The sequence below is a fragment of the Phaseolus vulgaris genome, chromosome 8 (assembly GCF_000499845.2).
Source record: "Phaseolus vulgaris cultivar G19833 chromosome 8, P. vulgaris v2.0, whole genome shotgun sequence".
NCBI classification, from domain to species: Eukaryota; Viridiplantae; Streptophyta; class Magnoliopsida; order Fabales; family Fabaceae; genus Phaseolus; species Phaseolus vulgaris.
Window position 1 is genome coordinate 22,216,660 of NC_023752.2, and position 27,204 is coordinate 22,243,863.

General features: G+C 29.6%; 1 protein-coding gene across 2 annotated transcripts; it reads left to right on the top strand.

Moving 5' to 3' along the window:
* The first annotated feature begins 3,550 nt into the window (after positions 1-3,550).
* Positions 3,551-8,601, top strand: LOC137826413 (uncharacterized). Of its 2 annotated transcripts, none has more exons than XM_068632373.1 (4): positions 3,551-3,695; positions 4,764-5,044; positions 5,153-5,511; positions 6,439-8,601. In XM_068632373.1, the coding sequence occupies exons 2-4, from the start codon at positions 4,777-4,779 to the stop codon at positions 8,398-8,400; spliced, it is 2,589 nt and encodes an 862-aa protein (XP_068488474.1). In that variant the 5' UTR covers positions 3,551-3,695; positions 4,764-4,776; the 3' UTR covers positions 8,401-8,601. The 2 variants fall into 2 exon arrangements, with proteins under 2 accessions (XP_068488474.1, XP_068488473.1); XM_068632372.1 differs by having other exon boundaries at positions 3,559-3,695; positions 4,777-5,044.
* The last annotated feature ends 18,603 nt before the right edge of the window (positions 8,602-27,204 follow it).

A 27,204-nucleotide genomic window follows, 5' to 3' on the forward strand; every position in this document is an offset into this window, starting at 1 on the left:
AGAAACCCTTTCCAAGAGGAATTGCTTTCCATGGTCCAAGAGCTTTCCACACCGGCTACAACTTTTTAGTTAAATCCAGGTGTGTGAGAGGTTTATCCCCCTTAGATAGAATAACCCGACCATGGAGATGGGTTTTGCAATCCTCAAGACTAGCCAAGTAATCTGCCTCATCAATCCGGACAGCAATCATGTCACCCTTAATACAAGGGGTAGGTAGCTGGGATAAAGGAATGTCACATGTATTTTCCAAAGTCTGAGCAAAAGTCTTCCTTTGACCGGACATAGAATATACTTTATTATCAGGACATACTTTTCGATCCATCAAACAAGTCCATGGAATGAGGAAACCTGCAGAGCCCTCCGCCATTTTAAAAGGCTAACAAGTTGCCGCCAAAAACTTCCGCAAGACACACGAAATAGCGACTGCACCGCACCACCACGCGAGCCACCACCTCTGCAGTCACCGCCGTCGGCCGCGCCGCACCTGTAGTAGAAAACCCTAAAACCCCCAAATCTTCAATTTAGGGTTTCGGTTTCGTTAATTTACGTAACCTGGACCTGCTGCCTTCGTTTTCTATTTGGGTTTGTCGCCGTCTTTCTCGTCTCACAGTGCCTCACTGCACATCGCCTTGCCTAGAATCGCTTCACCTTGCTTCGTTGTCGCTTGAGTGTTTTGGCTGGTGAATCGAATCGAATCGAAACCCTAACTCTGGTTCAACGAGGGAACGGAGGAGCTTCACCGCGACGGTTCGCGAGAATTCTCGAATGTTCGCGAAGAATGGGAATTGGGGTTTTGCGGGCGGTGCTTGGAGCTCTGTGATCAAAATTCCTTCGATTAGTTAAAATTTAGTAGTTAATTAAAAAATAATTTATAAATTTTCGTTGATAATATAAATTATTTTTTATACTAATAATTTTTAGTTTATAAAATAATATAAAAACTAATTATTTTTGTTTTTAAAATTAATTTTTATTTAATAATTTTTTTTAGTAGTGATAGTTATTTTTATTAATTGTAACCTCAAAATAAAGGTGAAGTTATTTGAGTTTTTTTTTATGTTAAAAACATTTTTTAAAGTTTTATTATAGTTTAATTTGAATGTTTTTTTGAAGATTTATTTGAGTTTTTTTTTCTTTAATTTCATTTTTTCCAAGTAGATTTTAATTCAGAACTATTACTTATAACTGAGTTTTGTTTTCCAAAAAAATGACGTATATGAATACTTTTGTTTCAGAATAAAAGTTATTTAAATTTAATTTTCGTATTTATGTTTAATTTAAGTGAATTATTTTGAGAGTAAAAGGAATGTAACCATCTTATTCTATTGTGATCCATCCATATTTATATCCATTAAATTCCTTTTTTTAAGTGCACAATCATGGCAACAAGTTCTAAAGTTTTAGACAAGAGATATATTTATCTAATTTAGTATAAAATCTAATATTTTTCATTAATTATGATATTATTGATCAAAGTTTTATAACTTATCATTTTTAACATTTCCCTATCATTTTATTGAAAATATCTTTTGAAACAATAGGTTTACTCTAAAAGAAAGGCTGGATATAATTTAAAATTATTTTACAAAAGTTTCAGAAAACAAACAACTTTTAAGGATATTCTAAGACATGTTAGGTTTCGAAAAACTTTTTTTTTTTATAGAAAATGATTTCGCAAAACTTGATTATAAAGGTTTAAAAGAGATATATAATTACATATATAATACAATTATAATTTATAAGGATATATTCGCTTATATTCATTCATTTGTCAAATTCTTCTTCAAAGAATTTTACTACGTCAAGAGCTTACATATTATTAAAAAAAAAAACTATAACAACTATATATCTGATAGTTAATATATAACTCTTCTTATTTAAGAGTATAACAATCGAAGTGTCACGATTTAGTTGTGATTTGATTGACTTGGTCTCCCTCAGAAGATAATTGATGCGACCTACAATAATATCTTTCAGAAATTGTTCCACTAGAAACCAAACTTGTCAATTATGACTTTACGCACCAATAAATTATGCAACCTGCAACAATATCTCCTGAACAATTGTCTTACTGGAAATCAAACTCATGACTTTAACTTTGATACTAATGATTGACGCTTACCACTAAGTCAAAATCCATAATTGATAATTAGGAAAACAACTCTTTATACTTACGAGTATAATAGTCCAAACACTATAATTTCATTGTGACTTGACCGCCTAAACTCCTTTACAAGATAATTGATACCATCCGTAACAAAATAAAAAGATAAAAAATGAACTACTTAATAATCTATTAGATTAAAAAAATTAAAGATAACAAATATTTATTTTAACCTTACTATTTGAATTTCATCACTTTCCATATAAACATGCCTCTTATATGTTTTTATATTCACCCGTTAAGTTTACCAATGAATAAAAAAAATTCACTAGATTAATAGCTAATACTTTCAACTTTATCTGATTTTTTTTTTCAACTTTTAACTAAATTTTCATAACAGTTTTAATGTAACATGCGTTTTTTAAGTGCAATTTAATATTTATAAAACTATATGACATTGTCTTACTAACTTATTTTGGTTATAAGATATTGTTTTGAAATTATTCTAATTTTTTTTATTATATTCCCCCCTAATCATCCTTTATATTAGCTATTTAAACTAATATACTTTTAATTTTTTAATTCATAAATACAAAATATTAAATTGATTGTTTCTCCATGGATTAAATAATTGAAGAGTTTAATTTTAAAAATAGAAACTATATGCTCTCACTTTGTGTATTATCTCTTTTAGCATAATTTTGGAAAAAAATCTAATTATTGATCAATTTAATGCTGTTGTTAACTTTCTTAATAAATATTGTCTACATTTAAAAATACTCTAAATTTAATATTAAAATATGTTTTAACAAACTTTTTCATACACACTTTTAAAATAGATAAACAAGAAGAAAAAAAATAAAATTTATTTTTTTTATAAGTTAAAATTAACTTAGTTACAAATTACAAAGTTTAAATAAAATAAATTAAAAACCTTTTATATATTAATTTATTATGAAAACAAAATCTTATTTTTTCTTAATTTTCTATCATAGAAGTATTTCAAGAAAACTTATCTAAATATAAATAAACTCTTAATAAAAAATCAAATTGACTAATGCTCTTAATTTTTTTAATAATTTTTTTTTCTTAATTTGTCCTTAAGTAAATTATATTTATATTTAAATAAATAAAAGGGTTATATATATATATATATATATATATATATATACTGAAAAAGTGAGAGTATTTTGGTAAAATGATTTGAGTAAGAAGAAGATTTTATAATATGAAAGGAAAATAATATGAATTAGTTATAAATGAGTGGTTTTTTAAAGGAGAAATATTTGCTTATGCTTAATGGAACAAAAAATGAAATATTTTGGAAATTCATAATCTAATTATTGGTAGGTAAGGAAAAATATATATATTTTGAATATCCTTTTAATTTTGCACATAAATTTCAGACAATTGTTGTGTAGTAAACTCTGGTCCCAGTTTTCAATTTTGGATGTAGAAATTGCTTTTAAACCACGTCGTCAACAACACTCACTCCTCCATTCATCCCAACTCAACTCAACTCAACTCAACTCGGCCGAGTCATTCCGTTTCCTTAGTGTTCATGCCATTTCACTTTCCTTCTTCTCTTCAGGTTCTCTCTCTTTCTCCTCCTTCTTCTCCTTCCACGTTAACCTTTGCAACACTTTCTCAACTCTCACAACAAATGTATTTATACTTGTTTATATTATGCATAGATATCGGATACTCACACCCTTTTCTTTCTGTTTCTGTTTTCTTCTTACTCTTTCAACCCTTTGCATTTTACACCAAGGTCAACAAATATTTATCTTTCTTTCTTATTGTTGTTTTTATCATTATCTTGTTCAATGTGTGTATGATAACATATACGGGATTTCGAGGAAGATAGTTCGATTTTTTTTTTCTTTTGGGTCCTCAATGTTTCGATTAATTGTTAGCATGATGTGGGTTTACTCTATCTTGGTGTATGTGAATGCACTGTTGCACATGTTTTCTTTCTTCCTCGGTTGCACGTCTCATTCGGTGCTTGGTTATGCTATGTGTTAATCTGTCAGCGCTTTGTTTATGATATGAACATGCATACAGGTGGATCTGACTGGGTTGATTTTCTTTTTCTTTCTTGGTTATATTGTTTTCCTCAAAGGGTTTTTTTTTCTTACCTTTTTACCCCAAGAGCATATACTTACATATTGGTCGTTTGTGTGGCGTAATTGTTTTGATTTTTGAATCTGTGTTGGTCACTGAAGAATGCTGGTTTTGAGAAGTTGACAATTTTTTGTTTTCTGATCAGGTAGGTGTCAGTGTTGAGGATTTTGATGTTTTGTTGTACTGGCAATTTTGTGGTTTTAGGTTCAGCCGTGTTCTGTTTTTCGTAGAGAAAATAAATTGCTTCAGTTATCTATTGGATGCATTTGGGAAACTGGTCAATCCCAAAAGTTGCTTTGCTGCTTGTACTCTAATATTTGAGTTCATGGATAATATTTTTGTTTTTTCTTTTGAAACCAAGAATTTGATAAGTGTGACTGGCACTGGTAATTATGATGAGTGCCTGGTGAGCCACTCTGTACATTACTTTTATGCATAGTACGCTCCTTGATCATGTTACCTGAGCTACATTTCCTTTATAATGATTCTTCTTAAGGTTTGATTTGAGTTTATAGTTATAAGGTTTATTGTCCAGTCTTTTTTGGCAGATGGAGTCAAATCAGCAAAACTATTATGATGATTCCGTGGAGCATGCATCTAATACTCCTCCAGGTTCACCTCATATAAGTGACGCAAGAGTTGGTGAAGAATACCAGGTGAAGGTCCCCTCCATGATAGAAGAATCAGAATGGTTTCGACTTCTTGTAAATCCTGCTGATTCAGAAATTATGGGTGATAATTCACTTTCCTTTGCAATTGGTTTGCCCCTCTCAGTTACATGGATGCATAATGAAGCGTATCTTGCAGATATTGATGGTACAGTCTACGTTATTGAACTAACAAAAGAGATTAATTTACAGAAGAACAACATATCAGACAACGAGGAAGAATTGAAACTAATTTCATTTTGATCTGTAATGACAGGAGACAAAAATTCAGGTCAACTGGGTAGAAGTAAAAATTATGTATTGGCTCCTGGCACATTGAGTAACTCCTGGAGTGAAGCTGATGCAAAAAGTTTTCTCCTTGGTTTGTTTATTTTTGGGAAGAATTTTATCAAGATTAAAAGATTATTAGGAAACAAAGGGATGGGGGAAATGCTGTCATTTTACTATGGAAAGTTTTACAAATCTGATGAATATCGTAGATGGTCAGACTGCAGGAAGACAAAAGGAAGAAAATGCATTATGGGACAGAAACTGTTTTCGGGGCAGAGGCAACAGGAACTATTATCTCGATTGATTCCCCATGTATCAGAAGAATCTCAAGATAGTTTGCTGCAGGTATCAACCATCTCATCCCAACCCATTATTGTTAATTAATTACAAGAAGTATATTTCAAATGCTTGATGTTGGCTTACCCTGTATCTCTGCATTCTATTCTAGGATTTCAAGGTTTCTTTTGTTTTCACGAGTCACTTGTATGATAAGTATTGGAGTGGGTGCAAACCTCATCTTATAAGTCAGTTTTATAAGGTTGAGTTAGACTTAAAGTCCACTTCTTAATATGGTATCTGAGCCATTTAGTGTTTATCCTAAGGAGTGTTTGTGTTGGACCTATCGTGCCACTCGGATCACCAATAATATATAGTCCCACACATGAGTTGGTAGCCTCGGCGGGGGTGTGTTGAAGTGGGTGAAAACCTCACCTTATAAGCCGGTTTTATAAGGTCAAGTTAGACTTAAAGTCTACTTAATAATAAGTTACACTTTTTGTTTTTCTCTTAAATTCTAAGTTTATCCTTTAAATTATTTTTTTGAACTGGCATGGTCTTTTGTAAGGCAATAATGATTTTATCTTTGTGGTGTGTTGCATATTTAATGAATATCTGACCTTTTTTATGATTATTTTTATCATATTGGGGAATTGAAACTATTAGCATCACAGGTTTCAATATGTTTTGGAAGTTCTTAATTTATTCTGGTTTTGAGCTTCAAATAGTACTTTGATTGTTTCACCTATTCCATTTGATGTTGGAAAGTAGAAAGCTTTACCAATGACAAAGTATCTTTGTTGATATGACGCATTTTAGAGTAGATGCCATTGTATTTAATTTGGAAAAGCTGATCGTATTATTAATATTATGCTACTGTGATCATGTGTTGTGCCTATGATGATTTGAACTAGTTGTCAATGGTAATTATTTTTATAACTACAGTTATATCATTTATGTGCTTCACACTTTCATTGGTTTGGTCTATACAATCAGGTTTCTCAGTCATATGTGGAAGGAAGAGTTTCTCTTGAAGAATACATTTTATCTATAAAGTCTACGGTTGGACTTGGTGTTCTTGTGGAGGCAGTTGGTATTGGAAAGGAAAGGGAAGACCTTACAAGCCTTGATGTGGAACTTGGGAAGACCAATTGGGTTTTTTCAGCACCAACTAGTAAAGCTTGGTCTTCTCTTGGGCCAAGTGATATAATAAAATATTTGACAGGAGGATTGCGACTGAGCAAAGCCAAAAGTAATGATCTCTTCTGGGAAGCTGTTTGGCCTCGCTTACTGGCAAGAGGTTGGCACTCTGAGCAACCACAACATCAAAGTTACGTCTGCCCCAAAGATTTTCTGGTTTTTCTAATCCCTGGCGTTAAGAAATTTTCAAGGAGAAAACTTGTAAAAGGTGATCATTACTTCGATTCTGTTAGTGATGTCTTGAACAAGGTTGTTGCTGAACCTAGTCTTCTTGAGCTTGAAGAAGAAACTAAAGTTGGTAGCAACAATGAAGAGCCAGAAAAGATATTGGATAAGGATGATCAAGATAATTATCGTCGTCAATGTTACCTCAAGCCCCGAGTTTCTACCACTGATCATATAAAATTCGTGGTTATTGATACTAGTTTGATGCACAAAGGGAAGTTTTCTGATATAATGGAATATAAATCTGCACCTGTTAAGTCAGCTGGTAAAATTGAGGCAAATGCTGCTGGTATTACAACTAAAGGGGCCAAACAAATGAGGAAAGTAAACCATAGCAAGGATCTGTCTGAAAACGTTAATAAAAAGTTGACAAAGTTCACAGTTATTGATACCAGTATGCTTAATGTAGGAAAATTATTGAAAGTGAGAGAACTGAGATGTCTTCCAGTTGAATTGGAGTGTGCATCTAAGTCGACTGTTCTCTCAAGAGGAAGTAAGAATTGCTCTTCTGGTGAAGATACTCCACGCGTGATGACATGTGGCAAAAAGAATATTAGTAATTCTGATAGTCAAAAAGGCATATCTGAGAACGATGCTACCAGTAAAAAAGAAGCAAATGATAAGCCAGATAATAATACAAACAGGATGCTAGAAAGCCAGAAAAATCAGAAGATATGTCTGTCTAATGATAATCAACTAAAGAGTACTGTAAAACATCAATTCAGTCGGAGGGCAAGGTCAGATCATTGTGACCAAACAGTTCTTCCCATTAAAAGGAGAAGATTGACTGCTTGTACCAAGGCAGCGAGAAGCCGTGCTATTGAAAATTCCTCAGGAGGCTTGAAATCTGAAAATTTGGCATCCTCTCAGTCATCAAGCTTCCCAGATTCCAACCAAAATGTTTGTGATTCAGTTAGTCTCCAGCTGAATGGAAGTTCATTTGCTTCTCCAGTTGATAGAGGTGTGGAAGTGAATAATGAGGAAACCATTCTCAATGAAATTTGTCAACACAGGAGCAGTAATTGTGTTAAAGTTGAGAAATATGAATCACATATGCCGGGCACCTTCAACACATCCCAGGTTCCGTTGAAGTCCAAAGACAGTGAAATGATGGGGATAGGGATGGAACAGAGGCAGTGCCTAAAGGCAAATGATCCCTGTTTGTCAACTGATACACATGGGGTAGTTGAGAAGCCACAAAGAACCTCTTGTGATGTTGGTTCTGTTGAACAGCAATCTAATACAAATCTTAGGAGACAGAGCACAAGAAATCGACCATTGACAGTTAAAGCATTGGAGTCTCTAGCAAATGAATTCTTGCACGTGCAAAGGAAGCAAAAAAGGAAAGATATCCTGCCACATATAGATGCGTTCAGCCCGTGTCGCAGGGCTCGTACAAGAGGCAAAACAAATGTGCATCGTCGCAATTCTGATCATGGCACTGCAGTTGTGAAGGAAAAGCATTTGAATGGAGATGGGAAAATGGAGGTTGTAGAGTTGGTGGAACATTTCCAAGCTACTAAATTAAATTAAAGAGCAGAATCTATTATACTAGGTATCACTGAAGCAACCACTCATCATGCATGTTTCGTTTTCAGAAACAAAATGGATTTTGAAAGTACTGATGTTTCTACTGTTTCACATACAAATTATGTTCTAAAGGTGTCAGTGTACTGTACAGAATTTTGCCATACTTTAAGAGAATATTACCAAAGATAGCCTTTGGTTTTTAAATGGAGTAGGAAATCACTGCTTTCATTCTTTGAGATTTCACATAAGACAAAATAATATGGTATATATAAGGGGATCTAAATTTTATGAGTCCTCATTGACACCGTCTGCACAGTAACGTAACACACATTTGACGTTGTAGATGTGATAATGACATGACAAAATGAGATTGTGTTCGGTGACGTGACAAGTTCCAAATAGGGTAGTAACACAAATGAACAGTGAGATGCAAGCTTCAAAATAGGATAAAAAAGAATATATTACACCAATTCTTAATAACAACTGATGTAATATATTATTATTTTTTTCTCAAAATGATCTATATTACACCAATTAAGCTATTTAATCGATGTAATATATGGTCCATATTAAAAAATTAGGTGGCTATAAACGTCACAAAAGTGACCACTTACAAGCACACGAATAACCAGTTTTGCGTGTGTCAGCACATGTGGAGGAACTTGTGGCTGGGTAACCAGTTCTGGAAGGGTGGGTGTCCAATTCTGCCATGGGTGTAATATATGAACCATATTACACCGGTTAAGTCATCTAACCAATGTAATATATGACTCATATTAAAAAAAATGATTTTTTTTCATGAAGAGTGGGTGGCCATAAAAGTCACATAAGTGACCACTTAGAGGCACACGGGTAACGAGTTTTTCGTGTGCTAGTACATGTGGAGAAACCTGTGGCTGGGGAACCAGTTCTGGTAGGGTGGGTGTTCAGTTCTGCCATGGGTAACCACGTGGTTAGCTCAAAAGGGTTGTAATGACTAAATTGAAAGTGATTGAGGAATAAGGGTGAGTTTTTAATGTTGTGGGAGTGATGCAGAAGTAATTCCAAGCTCATTTGAGACAATTGATGTTGTGAAGAGTTGGTGGCCATAAACATAACACAGGTGACCACTTACACACACACACACGGGTAACCACTTTGGTTGTGATAGTAGGTCTAGAGGAAGTTGTGCCCTATATAACACCGATTGACTCGAGTATTCAGTGTAATATAGGACTAGTTCTGATTGATGAGTGAAGCCAAAGACAACACTTGAACAACAAACAAAGAAGTAGCGGCGACTGCACAAGAAAAACGTTTATGGTTTGTGCTACGCTTGCTTCTTTCTCCCTCCGACGAGACCGCTGCTTCTTTCACCCTTTCGTTCGACCTTCCCTTTCATTCGAAACTCTCCCGCTTTTGCACCTGAAACAGTAAACCCTTACACTCTTACCAAACTGCCCTCACATCACTCCCATCAGAATTACAAAAAAACACCACTGCCACATCCTCACCCAATGTCATGTCTGCGACATCATGTTTGTGTTAGTGGACAAAGGGTGTTAACAAAATATTTTCAAAATTTTATAAAGATTGATTTTATGAGAATAAGTTGAGTGTTGTAAAATATTACAAATAAGTTTGATATACTAAATTTACTAAGAAATACTTTTGAAGTTGTTGTAGCATGATATTACCAATTCAAATAAAGAAGGAGAAAGGGAAACTATCTTTTTTGTTTTGGAAGTAGGAAATATTGTAATCAATCAAGCATATTGGTATGGTATACCCGTTAGCCTTATCTTCCAAAGAGAGCCCACGGTTAACATACAAGAGCTAACAATTTTATTGTAACACTTCAAATATTTATCACCCATTTTGATGTGAATCCAACAAAGTCTTTCTATCATGTATAGACTTTTTCAAAATATTACTTATGTGATCTTTTAGATGTTTTTGCACATGTTTCTGTACATAGAAAAATCATCACAAAAAACATATTGGAACGATAAACTATTGAAATAAATTTTCATCATAAGAAAGTATAAAAAAAATAAATTTCAATCAACATATTAAAACTATTCAATCTTCTTTAAATACTAAGATACAACTATAATATACACATGGATCTATACATCAATGATATTTAACAAACAAAATATAAATTTATACTTCCTGAAAGACCCATACTAAAATGGTTAAAATGAAAAGTTATTTTTATATAAATAAAAACAGTTAATCTTTGAATGTGATTTATCACTATCATTTTCATTCTTTTTTGCATATCATTCTATGAAATTCAATCTAGATATTCATTTATTTGTCTAGTTTTTTTTTTAATTTAAAAACAAATTGTAAAATAATTTTTTCATTACCTTTTTAAATAAGTAATTAAACTTTTTCAAATAATCAACAATAAAATGTGTGTATATACATATTTTTAAATTGTACAAATTTAATAGCAAATTAACTGTAAATAATATAATAAATTTTATTATTTTATAATTTAAATTAATATTAATATTTTTTTTTATATCTCAGCCATACATTTAACTAAGTTTTTTCAAGTGTGAAACACTAATTAACTAAACAATTGATTTTGGTATTTCAATGCAATACCTATTGAACATTATTTTTTTTCTTATAATTAGAGATAATAATTTTATTTGAGATATTATCCACTTTGGAGCTTGAAGTTCCATCATAATTTTGTTCTTAAAAAACGTGTGGATGAGTTAAAAGAGGAAGGTATATTATAAATTGTACTTGACCTTTACTCCTTATCGATGTGAAACTATTGAGTGTACCATAACAAACCCCCAGACTAAGGAAATGAGTTTTCAATCTCCACAAACGGTGCTAATATTTCGACCTCAAGTCTGCTGAGATAGTATCGTTAGGGTCAATCACATTATCTGAGATATTGTCCGTTTTAGAGCACGAAGTTCCGTCACAGTTTTATTCTTAAAAGATGTCTCAGTTAGTTAAGGGAGAAGTGTATATAAACTGCTCTTAACCTTAACTCCTTAACAATGTGAAATTATTGGATATATTGGAACACAAATACAACTAAATTATAATATATAAGTAAACTATAAATCTCATCTTATAAATTAATTATTTAAATTAAATTAGACATCAACTCTCACATAATAAAATAATTTCAGAAAGAATATAAACATTTAGTTACTATTAAGTAAAATTTTTCCCAATTTAGGATGAGCAGTGCGCCAGCTTCAGTGGATGAGGTTTGGGGAGGGATTTGGATCGCAATAGTTAATGAGGTCTGGAGGCACAAGAATAGGGTTATCTTTAAAGGGGAGTAGTAGATGTACTGGAGGCTTTCACGTTGGTCCAACTAAAGACTTGGTCTTGGGTTTCATCCAAGTCACAGTCTGCGTTTATTTCTTTTACTGATTGGTGCATAGATCTGATGGTTTGTATTAGGATGATCTTATGAGATGTTTACTTAGTATGTCAGGTGTCTTTCTCTGGGTTAAGTTAGAAGTGTCTTGTATAACCATACTTGGGAGTATGTCTACTGGGTGTGATTAAGGTTGTCATTATGTATAAAGGTTGAACAACCCATAAAGTGACTCATTTATTTATTTATTATTACCGATAAAAAAAACTATTAAGTAAAATTGATTTTGTCTCATAACTTTACTTCAGGTGGAAATAATTAAAAAAATAATTTTTGGGATGGGTTGAAAATTTACACAAAAGCTTTATAACAAAGTTGTTTTTAGGATAAAAATGTTCAAATCTAAATTATTTATTAAAGTCTAGTTTATAATATTAATTTGATTGAACCCAAACACTCGTTTAGTTTCTTTTTAGGCTTTTTTTTTTCCTGTTCAGTCCTTTATACTTTTGCAAATTTTTTCCATTTTAAAAAAGAAGAAGCTAACTTCCAGAACATTAATGTAGATATTTTGGAAATAAGCTTTCAAAAAATTTAATAATTTTGAAATTAAGTTTATGAAACTAACTATGTCAATTTTAACATATCAATGGGTCACATTGTAGCAGTTTTACAAATTGAAAGTGTTTTTATGTGAAAATATAAACATTTGTATATTTATATAATTACAAGACAAATACTATTTGTGAATTCGTTTTGTTTAGCATAATAACCCCTAAATTTTTAAGTTGAATGAAAGAAAGTATAATCAATAATAAAATAATATTATTCAAAATAATAAAATTCAATGCAACAAAACATTTTTATTCTTATTTTTTTAAAAGTTGACTTTAAGTAGATGAATATAACGCTTACCCGTTTTTAGAGTTTTTATTAAGTTTAGAAGTTTGATTAAACTAATAAATTACACTGTATTATAAAAAAAGTAGTTGAGAACAAAGTTTAAAACGCAAATACTTTAATTAATTAAGAATATTTGAACTTGAAAATAAAGAAATAAATTAAGTGCAATGGTAAATTTATCATAATTATAAACTAATTAGGCTTAGGTGTACTTTTTGGTACTCCTATTTTTGTGTTTCTCTGACATTTATTTTTAGCAAATTTGATCTCACCGTTATGTAATTGTATAATTTTTTCATCAGTTAACTTTGCACATAATATTTAAAGAATCACTGAAGTAGCCCTTTATTTATTTTTTCCAAATTTAAACTCTTTTGTTATTTTGATAGTATCATTTTTTAACTAGACATATAATATTTAACAAAAATTCAGTTGTGATGCTATTGAATATTAACATTGTACAAATAAAATGTTGGAAGGTCAAGTTTGTAAAGAGAATCCTAAACCCTAAACAATTAACAAATATTGAATAACTTTTACTTTTTTAAGATTTATTTTCAATTATAATTTTAAAATAGTTGTCAAAAAAGAATAAAAGTAGGACAAGGCCTTAGGTATTAGCCCACAAGTTTAGTTTGAAATTTGGGTTTTTATTTAAGGGAATTGGTTCTTGCACCCCATTTTTGAACTTGCACCCTGCAATTGGTTGAAATGACCTAATGGCCTCATCTGTTCCTTCCTCACTGCATCCCACTACCGTGCCACCACCATTGTTTTCACCGTCACCATTATTGTCACCATCATCATCATAGTAGTTCACACTACACTTAGAAGAAGAAAAATAAAAGAAATTTCATTTTAAAATAAACTTTCTAAAACATATGAAATAAACAAAAGAAATTTCATTTAAAAAAAAAACTTTCTAAAACATATGAAATGTCTTTCGAAAAGTTCCTTCCAAAATTCAAGAAATATGTTTTGAAAAAATCATTTTAGAAAAAGGTATTCCAATATATTACAGAAAATTTTACTTCAAAATTATTTTTCAATTTTTTTTCAAAATTTATTTTATGAATTCCAAAAAAATTGTTTTAACAAATTTTCAAAACATGTACTTCAGAAGTCACTTTAAAGAAAGATAAAATAGTCTTTTCAAAAGCTGTTGGGGTGCAGATCCAAATTGAGGGGTGGAGCCCTTTATGTGTAGTTGCTCAACGTGAAAATGAAGGCCCAGTTTGAAGTTTGACTTTCTAATTAGCTAGCTATATGGGTCAGATGCTAATGCCATAATTTTATCATAATTTCATTATAATTTTAATTAATAATATATTTAAAAAATTTAGGGTAGGAAAATGTGTTTGAGTAGCTTTCGCATTAGGCAAATTCTTCCTGCATCTAAACTTTTTAAATACATTTTCTATTAATTAAAATTATAAAAAATAATTAAATAAGCTGGAAAACGAGAAATTTTTATAATTTTTAATAAATTTTAACCAATCAAAATATGTTCAAGAGAGTATATAAAAAAACACGTTGCTAACCTTTGTGGGTTTTGACTAAACTTAAACAATTTTTTTTTTTCTTTCTTATCAAAATGTGATATTTTTTAAAAGTTAATTTTATAATATTTTAAATGTGATACGATTTTTGTATAATATTTTGAATTAAAATCGTTGTAGTCGTACTATACTATGTTAGTATGACTTTTCTAACTTTAAAATTAACCTAATTTTAATAATAAAGAGCAAAAGTTCTCCACCTTTATTAAAAAACCCAACATTTGTCTTCTAAAATTGATTCATGTGTGCACCTAATTTCTTTGTGAAGTTCAACATTTGTCTTCTAAATTTGATTCATGTGTGCACCTAATTTCTTTGTGTAGTTCAATAATATACATCGCTGGAAGTCATCATGTCCGAAAACGGTGTAGACAGCTTCCCATTTGACCATGCATACTCTTTACACGTTTTGGTTACAAAATATATTTAATAAATCTCACAAAGTTTGAATTAGCAAATGAGATTAGAATTAATTTATATATTATTAAATGAGATTTTCAACATACATTTAATTTTAAAGACATCGAACGTTCATATAGATAATATTAAGACCTATGTAAATAAACAATACCCCAATAATCAGTAAGAACTGAATATTAATATATAAGATATCACCTCAATACATAAGAGTTTGAGCAGATTAGTCTCAATCCCAAAGGGTAGAATTAGTCACACATACTTCTAGCACCTTCCATTCTTCCAATTGGGTTACAATTCACTCAATGATGTTTTCCTCTCAATCTGCCACACTAGGGTTGAGCCTCTAGCCTCCTATTTATCCTAGTTTTCTAGGGTTAGTTCGTTTCTTTTTCCATTTTGGAACTTCCAACTTTCTCTTTTTAACTCAAATTATTCTCCTTTACTCCAAATCTTCAATTCTCCCTAAAAATCTGCAATTAACACCAAATTTGAGAATAAAATGCTCTTATTCAAATAAAGTTCATAAAAAATGTTAAAATGTATAAATTCATAAATTAGGGATTATTTTATATGTAAATTAGTAATAAATTCTCACAAGTGCCTATTTTTTAATATGAAATATTACTAAAATTAGACACTTATCATCAAGCATGAAAACTGACTACACACCTAATCGATTATGTTTAGAAATTCAATGGGGTCATCGATTATGTGCCAAATAACACTATACACATAATCAATTAGGTATTTAAAAACAATGGCTAATCGATTATCCCTATAGCCTAATTGATTATCCCCATAACCTAATGAATTATGTGTATTTTTTTACATGTTCTCTTTGGTGTTTGAAGTTGTGCTTCTGCATTGGAGTTGTTTTGTTTGGTTTTTTATGGTTTTTTTTGTTCTATTCAATTCATAAAAGAACTTCTGCTATGCTTGTGCATTAGTGATCCTCTATTTAGGGTTGTGCTTTCTTTATAGGTTGCGATGTGTGCTTAGCTTGTAGGGGTATGGTTAGTTGGTGTTAGGGTTGTGTGGAAGTGGTTGTGGACATGCGCTTAGTACTACATAGTATTTTTAATAGTAGATGAGGTGTATTTAGTAGCTGCTGGGTGCAAAGAATCAAGTTATATCCTTTCGTAATACTTCTAATCTTCTTCTTCCAGGTTAGTCCTTAAAATTTTTGAGCTTTCAAGTTTGTTGGATTTGTTTAATCACATAGAAATAAAAGTTAAATTTGTTTGTTTGACTTGTATGAATGTAAAAATGATGAAATGCTTAATTCAATTGTAATATTAAGGTCTCTTTATGTTATTCAGTTTTGTGGTAGTTAATATATGTCTTTAATATTATATTCAATTTTGTGTTAGTTAATATATGTCTTTATTGTTATTGTGTATTTAATTTATTTTTGATATACAACTTTTTTTATAATTACATTGTTTATTAATAAATATGCAACTTTAGAATTAAAATAATTCACTGTATGTTGTTTTGTTTATAATCTATTTTGAAAAATAATTGAAGAAACTTTAAGGTATTTATTATGAGAAAAATGATTAATTACATTATATTTTTTTTTTTGTTGTAGAAAATAAGTTTTGTTGTAACTAGTAAAAGAAATAATTTTTTATTTATTTTAATAAAAAAATGAAGTTACAATTTTTTATATTTATTATGTAATCTTTTATATAAATAATAACCTTAACCTTAATACTAACGTTATCCCTTAACCTCATAGTAGAAGCCTAACCGTAACCATAAAATTGTGACTAGTATGGTAACTCAAGAATGGTTAATGTGTAAGATTTGTAATCTTATTTACAACATTTGAATAAAATTTTCTTACATGGTTGTGTATTATGGAGTTGAAAATTATTGGAATGGATAACAACAACAATTCGTTGTCACAATTTGAGGACGATGAGAATAAATTTTTTGATGAAACGATTGCAATTTATAACAATATTGTGAGTGCAAACATGAAATTAATTTCACAACAAGAACAAATACAAAAGAATATAAAAGTTGCATCAGTGATGATCCTTTGCATCGTTGTTTTTGGATTACATTTTTTGCGTATGTTAAGTGATACAACAAACTCTATTATCGAGTTTGAACCACAAAAGGAGTGACGTAGACAAGAGCTGATGGAGTACTTGGTGCACATTGAACGTTTTCGTGACATTATTTGCATGGACCACAAACATTCATTCAATTATGTCAACGAATTAGGCAAATTGGACTTGTTAAGGATGCATATCGATAAACCGTGGAAGAACAACTTGCTAAATTTCTCCACATTATTGAACATAATGTAAAGAATCGTAGTGTTTCATTCTTCTTTCATCGGTTTGGAGAAACAATTTTCCATCACTTTCATAACATATTGAATGCGATTTTGGTGTTGGAGGGAGAATTCTTAAATCAATCGGATGACAGTGTTGTGCAACCTCATATCTTACACAACAACCGATTCTATTCGTATTTTAAGGTTCATTTATGAAAAATTTCATTTATATTTTTTCATAATGTCTTTGTTAATTATATTTTTCAAATATCAATTTTTTTTTATATTAGGATTGTTTAGGTGTCATAGATGACACTCATGTATGCGTGAACACCTCACATGGTGATGCACGACGTTTTTGAGGAAGAAAAGATTGGTCAACTCAAAATGTTTTCACAGCGTGTGATTTTGATATGAAATTCACATACGTTTTGGCTAGGTGGGAAGGAACAACCTCAAATTCAAGAATACTAATGATGCATTGATACGAGAGGATTTTCTTATTGTTCCAGAAGGTATTTGGGTTTGCATTACAACTTTTATTGAAGACGTTTCATACTAATTATGGTTTGCATAATGTTTGTAGGAAAATACTATCTTGGCGACATAAGTTTTATCTTAAAAGGACAAATAATAACACCTTATCGGGGGGTTAGATACCCTTTGAAAGAGTACTCTCAAAGAGGTGAACAAAATGCTCGAGAGTTTTTTAATAATCGACATTCGTCACTATGAAATGTAATTGAAAAGACTTTTGGTAGTTTGAAAAAAATGTTTCCCAATTATAGTTAGTGGGACAGAGCCACATTATTCTTTGGACACTATGAAAAATATAGTTTGTGCTTGTTGTATTATCCATAACTTTCTTTGCGTGGTGGACAATGATGATTCTTTCATTGAAGAAGTTCATCATGAATTGCTAGAACAAGATTTACAAGTTTCACTTGCTCAACCTCGTGAGGATGATTATAGGATAGGTTTACAAATTAGGGACAATATAGCAAATGAAATGTGGCAACATTATGTAAACAATTAATTTTATGAAATAAATTGTGTTTTGAATTTTTTTTATTCTATTTGGTCCTAGCTTTGATAACAATTTTTAGATGGATCGCGGTAAAATTATTGTTGCAGATTCATTAGGCAATTTGAAAGAGTTTACTAAGTGGACCACAAATATGGATTTAGCATTTCTAAGTGCGATGGTGGAAGAGACACAACGAGGTTCAAGAGTTGATGGTAGCTGGACCACACAGGGCTATAACAACATTCTTATGGCATTACATGGGGTTTGACTCCCTACTATAACAAAAAATCGTGTAAAAAATCGTCAAAAAAGTTTGAAGGACAGGTGGAAGGAGGTCCACAATTTATTTTATGTTCTTAGTGGTTTTGCATGGAATCATATCAGTAAACGATTTGAGGCAGAAAATGAAGTTTGGGATAGCTTGATCCAGGTACCGTAATTAATAAAGTTGACAACATTTCCTTAAACCCTAAACCCATGACAATTAATAATATTTTTACTAACATTATTGGTTAAAGGCAAAACCTTCTGCTGGTAAATGGCGTGTCAATTCCATCAACAATTATGACCTTACGGAGGAGTTGTGGTTGAATGACAGAGCCACCGGAAATGTTGGGAGGACACCTCGATAGGCAACCAAACATGGCCAAACGAAAAATATACGTGTGAATCTAAGTGATAATAACATGGATTACATACCGGAGCCACCAGAGTTTGATGCTCCTGATGAGGATGTTCCCTGCTCACCTAGATCACATGTTGAATGAACTAACAGTCTAGGTAATACTCCATCTGCATCCTCTTAAGCAACGAGTGGGACGTCTTTATCAAAGGGATCAAAGAGAAAAGCATCCATGGTGGATGTAATTGAAAATCAGTTTTCCATGTTAAACAACAACCTTGCGGTTTTTGGGTCCTACATGAAGCATGGTAATGAAGTGGCCATTACTCATACATAGGCGACCGCAACACAAGATAACTGCAGACTTCGGACAATGCACCGACTATTATGGTGAGCATGTACATCATGAATGCTGCATAGCGTCCTACCAGTACTCTGAGTCTGATATCTGATCTTTGCTGGTTGACATGAGCATTAGTGATGAAAATCTCATGGACCAATGCTACGACTTCTAGTGTGAAAACTCAGTTAGGGTCAATCAACTATTTGGATTACCTTCCCAATGAAGGATGACAAAGTTGTTTAATATGATGACTCGACATAATTGAATGGTGTTTAAGTTGTATTTCATTTTAGTATGGTTGTGTTGTTTATTTGGGTCTTTAAATCATTGTGTTGTTTATCAAAGTCTGTTGTTTTAATTGTGTTGTTTATCAAAGTCTTTAAATGATTCATATTTTTCTTCTTTTTATTGGTATGATATTATTAATTTGGTCACTATCCTATAAAATTGTTCATAATAGGCTATAACTTTATAATCCATGGACTCTTCATCCATGAAGAGGTAAAAAACCTGTAAGGGTAAAACTCCAACACATGATGTTTCAGTTCCCAATTCCCAAGCAACGGGGATTGAGGAAGTTTTGGATTATTCACATTATTTTAGTTCAAAACATCAGATGGTGGTGTATGAGAAAAAAATTCACGGGAGACTAGTCTTATCACCGAAAGTGATGCATTTTCCAATTTTTACCACACCTAGGTTTCAGTTTCAACAACATTTGAATTTTCAAGGATTACAACCATTCCTTGGTATGAAACTTCCATATTATGAGAACTTAGCCAGAGTATTTTATAGAAATCTGAAGTTCACAGCAATTGGTGATCTTTCTATTGTGATTAGCTCACAACAGATTGAAATGTGGCAAATATGAGGTGTGATGGTATTAAGTTAACCCCTGATACCACCCTTGAGGAAGTAAATTTTGATCGAGTAGTGACCCTGTCATCCATGATTCGTGAAAAGGTACACGAATCATGTTGGTATATGGGTTGGACTTGTCAAACGATGCATCAATGATACTAGGATGGAATCACTACTTTGGGTAGAAAAGTATGAGGAAGTTGAATATCTTCCACATAAATGGTGTTTGGCAACTTGGTAGGGTTGACGAGCAAGACGAAGAAGATGATGAAGACCTACCATTTCTAGAAGAATGTATTCAAGGTGGTCAACCTCAGCTATCAAATCCCCCATGAAGTGCAAATGTTAACCCAAATTTGGGGCGAGATTCAAAACATTTAGGAAAGTATGACGAGCATGAGGTTGAAATGAACACTCGTTTTAATAGGGTTGATGAAAGAATGAATCGACTGAAAGATCGAATGAATCAAATTAAACATCATCAACGAAATAATGATTGTATTAAGTTATTTTTCGTTTTCAACATTGTTAAAGTTGTTATTTAACTTTTATAAATAGTTTTATTTGTAGCCTTTATAATTTCATTTTTTAATACATTTTTCACGTATTTTTATATTTTTTATTAATAAAAACTACCCTTCATTATAAATATTAGTTATTAAATAAATTTAACTTAACACAAATAATTTAATAAAACAAAATAATAATAATAATAATTAATTATTAAATTATAAATTATTCTATTAATACGTTTTTTTCTTATTTTTTATTATAATTTTTTATAAAATCTTTTTTATTGTTAATTATGTTATATTTTTGTTGTTGTAGTATTTTTTTATTTTCTATTAACTTATATATGTTTATGTTAATAATTGGAGTTTGTAACAAATTGAAAAAGACATATGTTTGTGAAAAAAAAAAGACATCAAAATAATTATGTGAATTCAATTCCTATTATGAAAATATTTGTGCAATTTTAAAATAAAGGAAATTATACTTTGATTTGTTTTATAAATTCTTTCTGCATTTGTCGTAAGATTTTTTAATATTAAAAAATAGTTTTTTTTTTTCATATAAGATGTGATTTATTTTTCAATTTTATAGTATATGTTTAATATTTTAAAAAATTAATTGAATTTTATTTCGTTTATTGTTGTGTTTATATTAATATATTTTTGTGTATAATTAATATGTTTATGAGTTATAATTTATTTAATTATAATTTTTATGAAATTATTTTCTATTATTAATTATGTTAATTTTTGTTGTTGTAGTATTTTTTATTTTCCATTACTACAGGGTTTTCAATATTAGAAAATAATATTTTTTATTTATTTATATTAGATATGATTTATTTTTCAATTTTATAGTACATGTTTAATATTTTAAGAAATTATTTAAAATTGTATTTTTATTTAATTTATTGTTATGTTTATATTAATATTTTTTTTTATAATTATTATGTTTGAGTTATAATTTATTTTATTATAATTTGTTAATGAAATTCTTCTCTATTGTTACTTACATTACATTATCATTGTTGTAGTATTTTCTATTTTTCATTACTGGAGGCTTTTTAATATTAAAAAATAATATTTTTTTATTTATATAAGATTTGATTTATTTTTTAATTTTGTAGTAAATATTTAATATTTTAAAATATTACTTGAAGTTCTGTTTTTATTTAATTTGTTGAATACATAATTTTTTAATTATAATTTTTAAATTATACCTATTTACATTTAATACATATTTATTTTTTAATTATAATTTTTAAATTATACCTATTTACATTTAATACATATTTATTTTTTAATTATAATTTTTAAATTTATGAATATGTAAAAGTTGTTTATTTCTAAAGAAAAATAACTCATTTTATTATTAAATACAGAAAAATGTGAACAATGAATGAAATGTAAACAAAAATAGTAAGCAAAACTATCAATACAGAAAAATAAACAAGTAAGATGGATGAACTATCTAATTATAAAATCAAGAGTTGAATATTGACAAAGAAGTTAAGATTAGTTTTGATGCTTATTGCTTACAATGTTAAATGTTATAATTTTTTTTTCTTTAAATATATTGTTATTCTAGTGTAAATATGTGAAGTTTCAAATATAAAGTAATTAACAGTGTTAACTACCTGACTAATTATCGACTTCATCAAAATAGTTGGTAGATATGTGTTATTAGTTGAAGTAGCAATTCATTGAATAAAAATGTATTAAATATTAAAGGTAATAATTTTATGTATACAAAAGTGCTTCAATTCCTTTCGACTTCTAAAGGTACATGGTTCAAATATCTAGAGGTGGTGCAAAAAGTAAATGTTTTGCTCAATGTCATATTTGTGTTTGGATTGAAGAACGAAAGTGTGAGGATTTGAAAGAAAAATGTGAAGAAAGTGAGTGTTTTTTGGATCGAGGTATGTTAGAATGAATTTGTGAAGAAAATTCATTGAAATTTAAGAGTGAAGTAATGGTTGTGAGAGTATTTTAATTTTTTGTAAATGTGTAAAATGTAAGATTACAAATTTATCTTTATCTTTAAGAAAATAGAATAATCAAATATTATATATTTTTGTGTAAATTTGAGTGAACTAAAATTATGTAAGTTATTTCCGATATAGTTGAATAATTAATTTAAAAAAAAACGAGTTACTTGACAAAAAATAATTTACATGTAAAATTATGAATATATATGTAAATATTGTAAATTTTTATATATAAATAAATAATTTAAATATTCATACGTTTAAAAATTATAATTCGAAATAATTTGATATTAAATATAAATAGTATTATTATATTTATAATAATAATTTTTATTATATAATTTGTTCATTAAATAACTATATATTTTGTGTTAAAATTTTATTTTATTATTAATTTAATTTTATTAAAATATTTTGTTAGTTAGATTTATGTAATAACTAATATTTGTAATGAAGTATAATTTTTATTAATAAAAAAATGTAAAAAAACGTAAAAAAATGTATTAAAAGGAATATGAAATCATGCATGGTTCTTTAAAAAGAAGCACGATTCACCTATGCATGCAAAACAAAATAGAGGCAAAATTGGAAAAATCATGTACTACTAAGCAAAATTTGTAATGACTTGGCAAGTCGACCGACACCATAAAGACCATTACTACTAAGCAGGATTAATGAGATTAATCAGCGATCACACACTAGGTAAGCATGATCCAACTCTCTAATCCGGCCTAATATAAGATTTCAAGAATCAGGTACGTCATTATACAGTGTTTAGGATACCGAGTGTCGAATATTGAATTTTGAGTAGGGCGTTAGAGTGCCTTTTGCAGGTACCATTCGAGTCTGGTCTTCTTGGAGATCGGGAGACAGAACAACGAAAGGAGAGTGAGGAGCCCGCTTTGAGAGAAAGGAAGGCCGACCGACCGAGGAGTATTCAAATCAGTGTTTGAATCGTTCTTTTTGTTCCAACCTCGTTCAAGAACAAATCACATTGATGAACTGGCTTTCCATGAGCTTCTCTTCATTTGTGTGAGGGATGCATTGATTGTGAGTAATGTAAGTATCTAGAAAATAACCTTAGAGTAGAAGTGGTATATTTTAAATGATACCTGAATATTTTATTATTAGAATGAAAATGACATATAAATAGAAAATTCAGTTATTCATGTTTTATTTTAAAATAACCACCATCTCTCTAAAAGTTTCCCTTCTCCCTTCTTTCCCTTCTCTCTCTAAGATTCTAATCTCCTCGTTCATCTGTTTGACGACCAGAGTACGCCATTAGACTCCTGGCAGCGAAGACTACAAGATTGCTAGAGTAATTATTTTTGTACCATTTTCCTTTCCTCTCCTTCTCTCTATGATTCTGACATCCTCAGTTATCAGTTTGACGATCGGAGTCTGCCATTGGACTCCTGACAATGAACTCTACAAGATTGCCCGATCAAAATCCTAAACAGAGTAAGTTCATTTTTTGCCCTTTTCTTTGAGTCAAATTTCTACATGAGTTTTACATGTGACTCTTTTAGCTTTAGGGTTAATCTCTGTTAACTCAAGCTCCTAGTTATATAGTTAAATTTTGATTAGGACTCTGTGGTGCAAGTTAATTACCTTTAAGCTTTTTAAGCTTTTGGGTAGATTTGGAGCTCTTAGTGAGCATCAGCTAAAGTTTAGGTAAGGGAAGCTGGTCTTATTATTTTCAATAAAACCCTAGGTTAGAAGATTTTGGATGTGGAGGTGACGTGGTCATCAATTCCAATTGTTTTTTCTTGCAGGATTGTCTCTTTTGAAGAGTAAAGTAATATATTGACTGGAATGGTTGATTTTGAATCTTTTATATTGATTTTAAGGTGAATAATTTGTTGAAAGTGTTTGTGATTGAGAATTGAAAGTGTTTGAATGATAATATAAATGAGTTGACCTGTTCTTTTTGAATATTTTGTTGAATTACTTAAGTGAGATGTTTGATGAGAAGTGGCTGTGTGATTTCAGATGATGATTGATTTAAAGAGCATATATTTGGAATTAATTATGTGTTTAAGTAAAGTTTGAGATATATTTGGATTGTTTAGAAAGTTTAAATATGAAGTGATTGAGTGGTGCATCGATATGTTAAATTATGTATGTAATGAGGTTAAAGTGTGATCAAGACGTAGTATTTTCAGGAAAGGAAATACTATGTCATATGAAGATGATGAGATGATGAAATATTGAGATAATTATGTGCATGGCTGTGTGGGTTCACAACAGTAGTATGACAGGTTCAGGTCTCTGAATGCTAATTTCAATACACGAGTCTTCCGGAAGTAGAGTCAAGTGTCTATGTGTTGTGAGTCGTCTGTAAAAGTCTAACATATGAAAGATGAATTTTATGAATGTAATAGACACTTGATGGTTGGAGAAATCATATGAGAATTGATGAATTATGCTTATTAATTTGAAATTTAAATTATATCAAAACTTTTTATATAGATAGTTTACCCTGTTATTTGTTTGTGTTTGTTTCTTTATCTGTGATCGTGTTTTACACGGGAGCAGATGAGATTGCAGGTAATAAGAGCTCCTTAGTGAGCAGCTGGAGAATGAGATAGTTTTATTTGAATGTTTTGTTTTGTTGTTAAAACTTTTGATGTATATATTAAATCCTATGAAGAGGGATATTTTTTTGAGATACACATATGAGAAAGTAGTATATGTTATTTGTAATTAAATATTGCTTGTTTTACTTTTATTTCATTATATAGGATAAAATTATAGATGTTACAAGTAAAATTTTAATTTTTTTTAAAAGGTGTAAAATGTAAGTTTATAATTTCACCCTTATCGTTAAAAATATTTGAATAATAAAATATAAGGTATTTTTCTTTTTTTGGAAATGTAGCCTTTGTCGACAACCTTTACCTTCATTTTCTCCAAATACAATGGCAAACTCATAAAGCTCCAATGTATATGTGACTTTCTTTAATCTTCTGCGTATGTGGGAGAGGAACTGAAAAGTCCGACCTGCATTTCCGTGTTCTTCTTTTCCCGCAAACACCCTAACTCAAGTAGAGTTGGTCTGTCTTCCTTCCTCTTCAATAATAGACACCTTAAACCAAACACAATATAAACTTTTTTTGTTTGTTTTTAATGTGGTTATTTTACATAGCTGTTAAAACTTTAGAAATAAATACATGTAAAGGAGATTTTGTAAACCTCCCTTAATTAACTGATTTTTCTTTTGCATAAATAAGATAATTATGTATTTTTATATTTTATTTATATTAAATATTTCTTATTTAATGTAAAAAGATAATTATGTATTTTTTTCCAGTCAATAATTTATTTATAACATTATATTTTTATTAAAGAATAATTATAACTTATGTAAACTCTCCATCTTTTTTTTCACTTATTCCATATATCCCTCTCTCAACTCACTCAAAAATTGTATTCTACCTTTTCTCAAAAAAAATTTCATCCAATCCTCATCTTTTGGAATTTGGTTATATCTGACATAACTCGAGAGTTAAGAATATTTTCAATCGATCAAATTTTTTCAATAAGATTAATTATTGATTATTTTGAAGATTTTTTATTTTTTTTATTTGGATTTATCATTAATATTAATTGGATTAGTTGAGAAGAGTGATCTCACAACTTAATTAAGCTTATACTTTGTTATGTTTGAATAATGTGCTTTATGTTTCTAGATTTTGACTAATATTTTGTTTGAGTTGAAAAGTTACTTTAGATTAAGGAACTATAGGTAAAAAAATTATTTATATTTTTTAAAGAACCTTTGCATAAATGATTTGAACGTGAATGACTTGGTAACACTATCTTGATTTATATATGTAGGGTATATGTTTTGTTTTCAACATAATTTGAATGTTTGAAATTGAGTGTTATTCCAGTTTTGGTTAATAGATGATTATTTTATAATGTCTTTGAATAAAAAAATAATATTAAAAGTGAAAAAAATATTAAAAACAACATATATAATTACATTTAATATTCAATTAAACTTTGTGTCTTTAAACATACAATTCTTTTAATTTGAATTTTTTTCTTTAGTTATGTCAATTAATATTTACATTTTTAAAATTAAATCAATTATAATTAATAATAAAAACTAAAAAACACAATTAGAAATAATTAAAGAATTAAATATTTACAAATACTTTATAGAGTCTAAAAAGTAATAATTGAAAAAGAAAAGTTTAGCTAATCACACAGGGAGAGAGTCATACATAAAGAAAAGACAAAAAAATAAAATCTATGTTTAAGAATGTCTAATTAAGATTATAACAATAGTGAAAGCTTTACATTCATAAAAATGAGATTGTAATTTGTAATAAAAATATATTATAATATTTTAAAAAATTTCATAAAATTTAACATACATGTGGCTACATTGATATAATTTAATTCATACATCAACATATTGTTCTGTAATGATTAACATTTATTCAGTAAATTTTATATCTTACACATAAATTAATCATAATCTGGAAATCCTATATCAGAAAATGATGAAAATATTTTAATTATTTTTGTATACGAGTTATATATACATAAAATGTTTTTCTCTCGTTATGATCGTTCCTCACTGAACACGTTTTCTTATAAATGGATTATCTTCAAAAGCAAGAATATCATAATGAGTTGGTCATAATTTCGTAAAAACATATTAGAAGTTGTTGTAAACCCAGTAAGTTCTTTTTGACAGAATTTGAGTCTCTCTCCATGCATATATATATAGTTTATTTACACTGAAAAGTTCAGCAAAGGAAGGAGAAAGTAATGATGATATTGTTGAATACAGCACAAAATGCAGAACTTCGTATTCCTTGCTGATATTGACATATGAATCATTGAAAAAGTATTAATTATTATAGTTGCCAAACATTAACGAACTAATTGTTACTCATTCAATAGAACTAATAATTGAATT

Bases quoted from the DNA above. Each gene is read 5' to 3' on its own strand.
- LOC137826413 (XM_068632372.1), top strand. From the start codon at position 3,666: ATGCCATTTCACTTTCCTTCTTCTCTTCAG. The intron at 3,696-4,776 runs GTTCTCTCTCTT...CTTTTTTGGCAG, and splicing joins ACTTTCCTTCTTCTCTTCAG to ATGGAGTCAAATCAGCAAAA. The intron at 5,512-6,438 runs GTATCAACCATC...CTATACAATCAG, and splicing joins CTCAAGATAGTTTGCTGCAG to GTTTCTCAGTCATATGTGGA.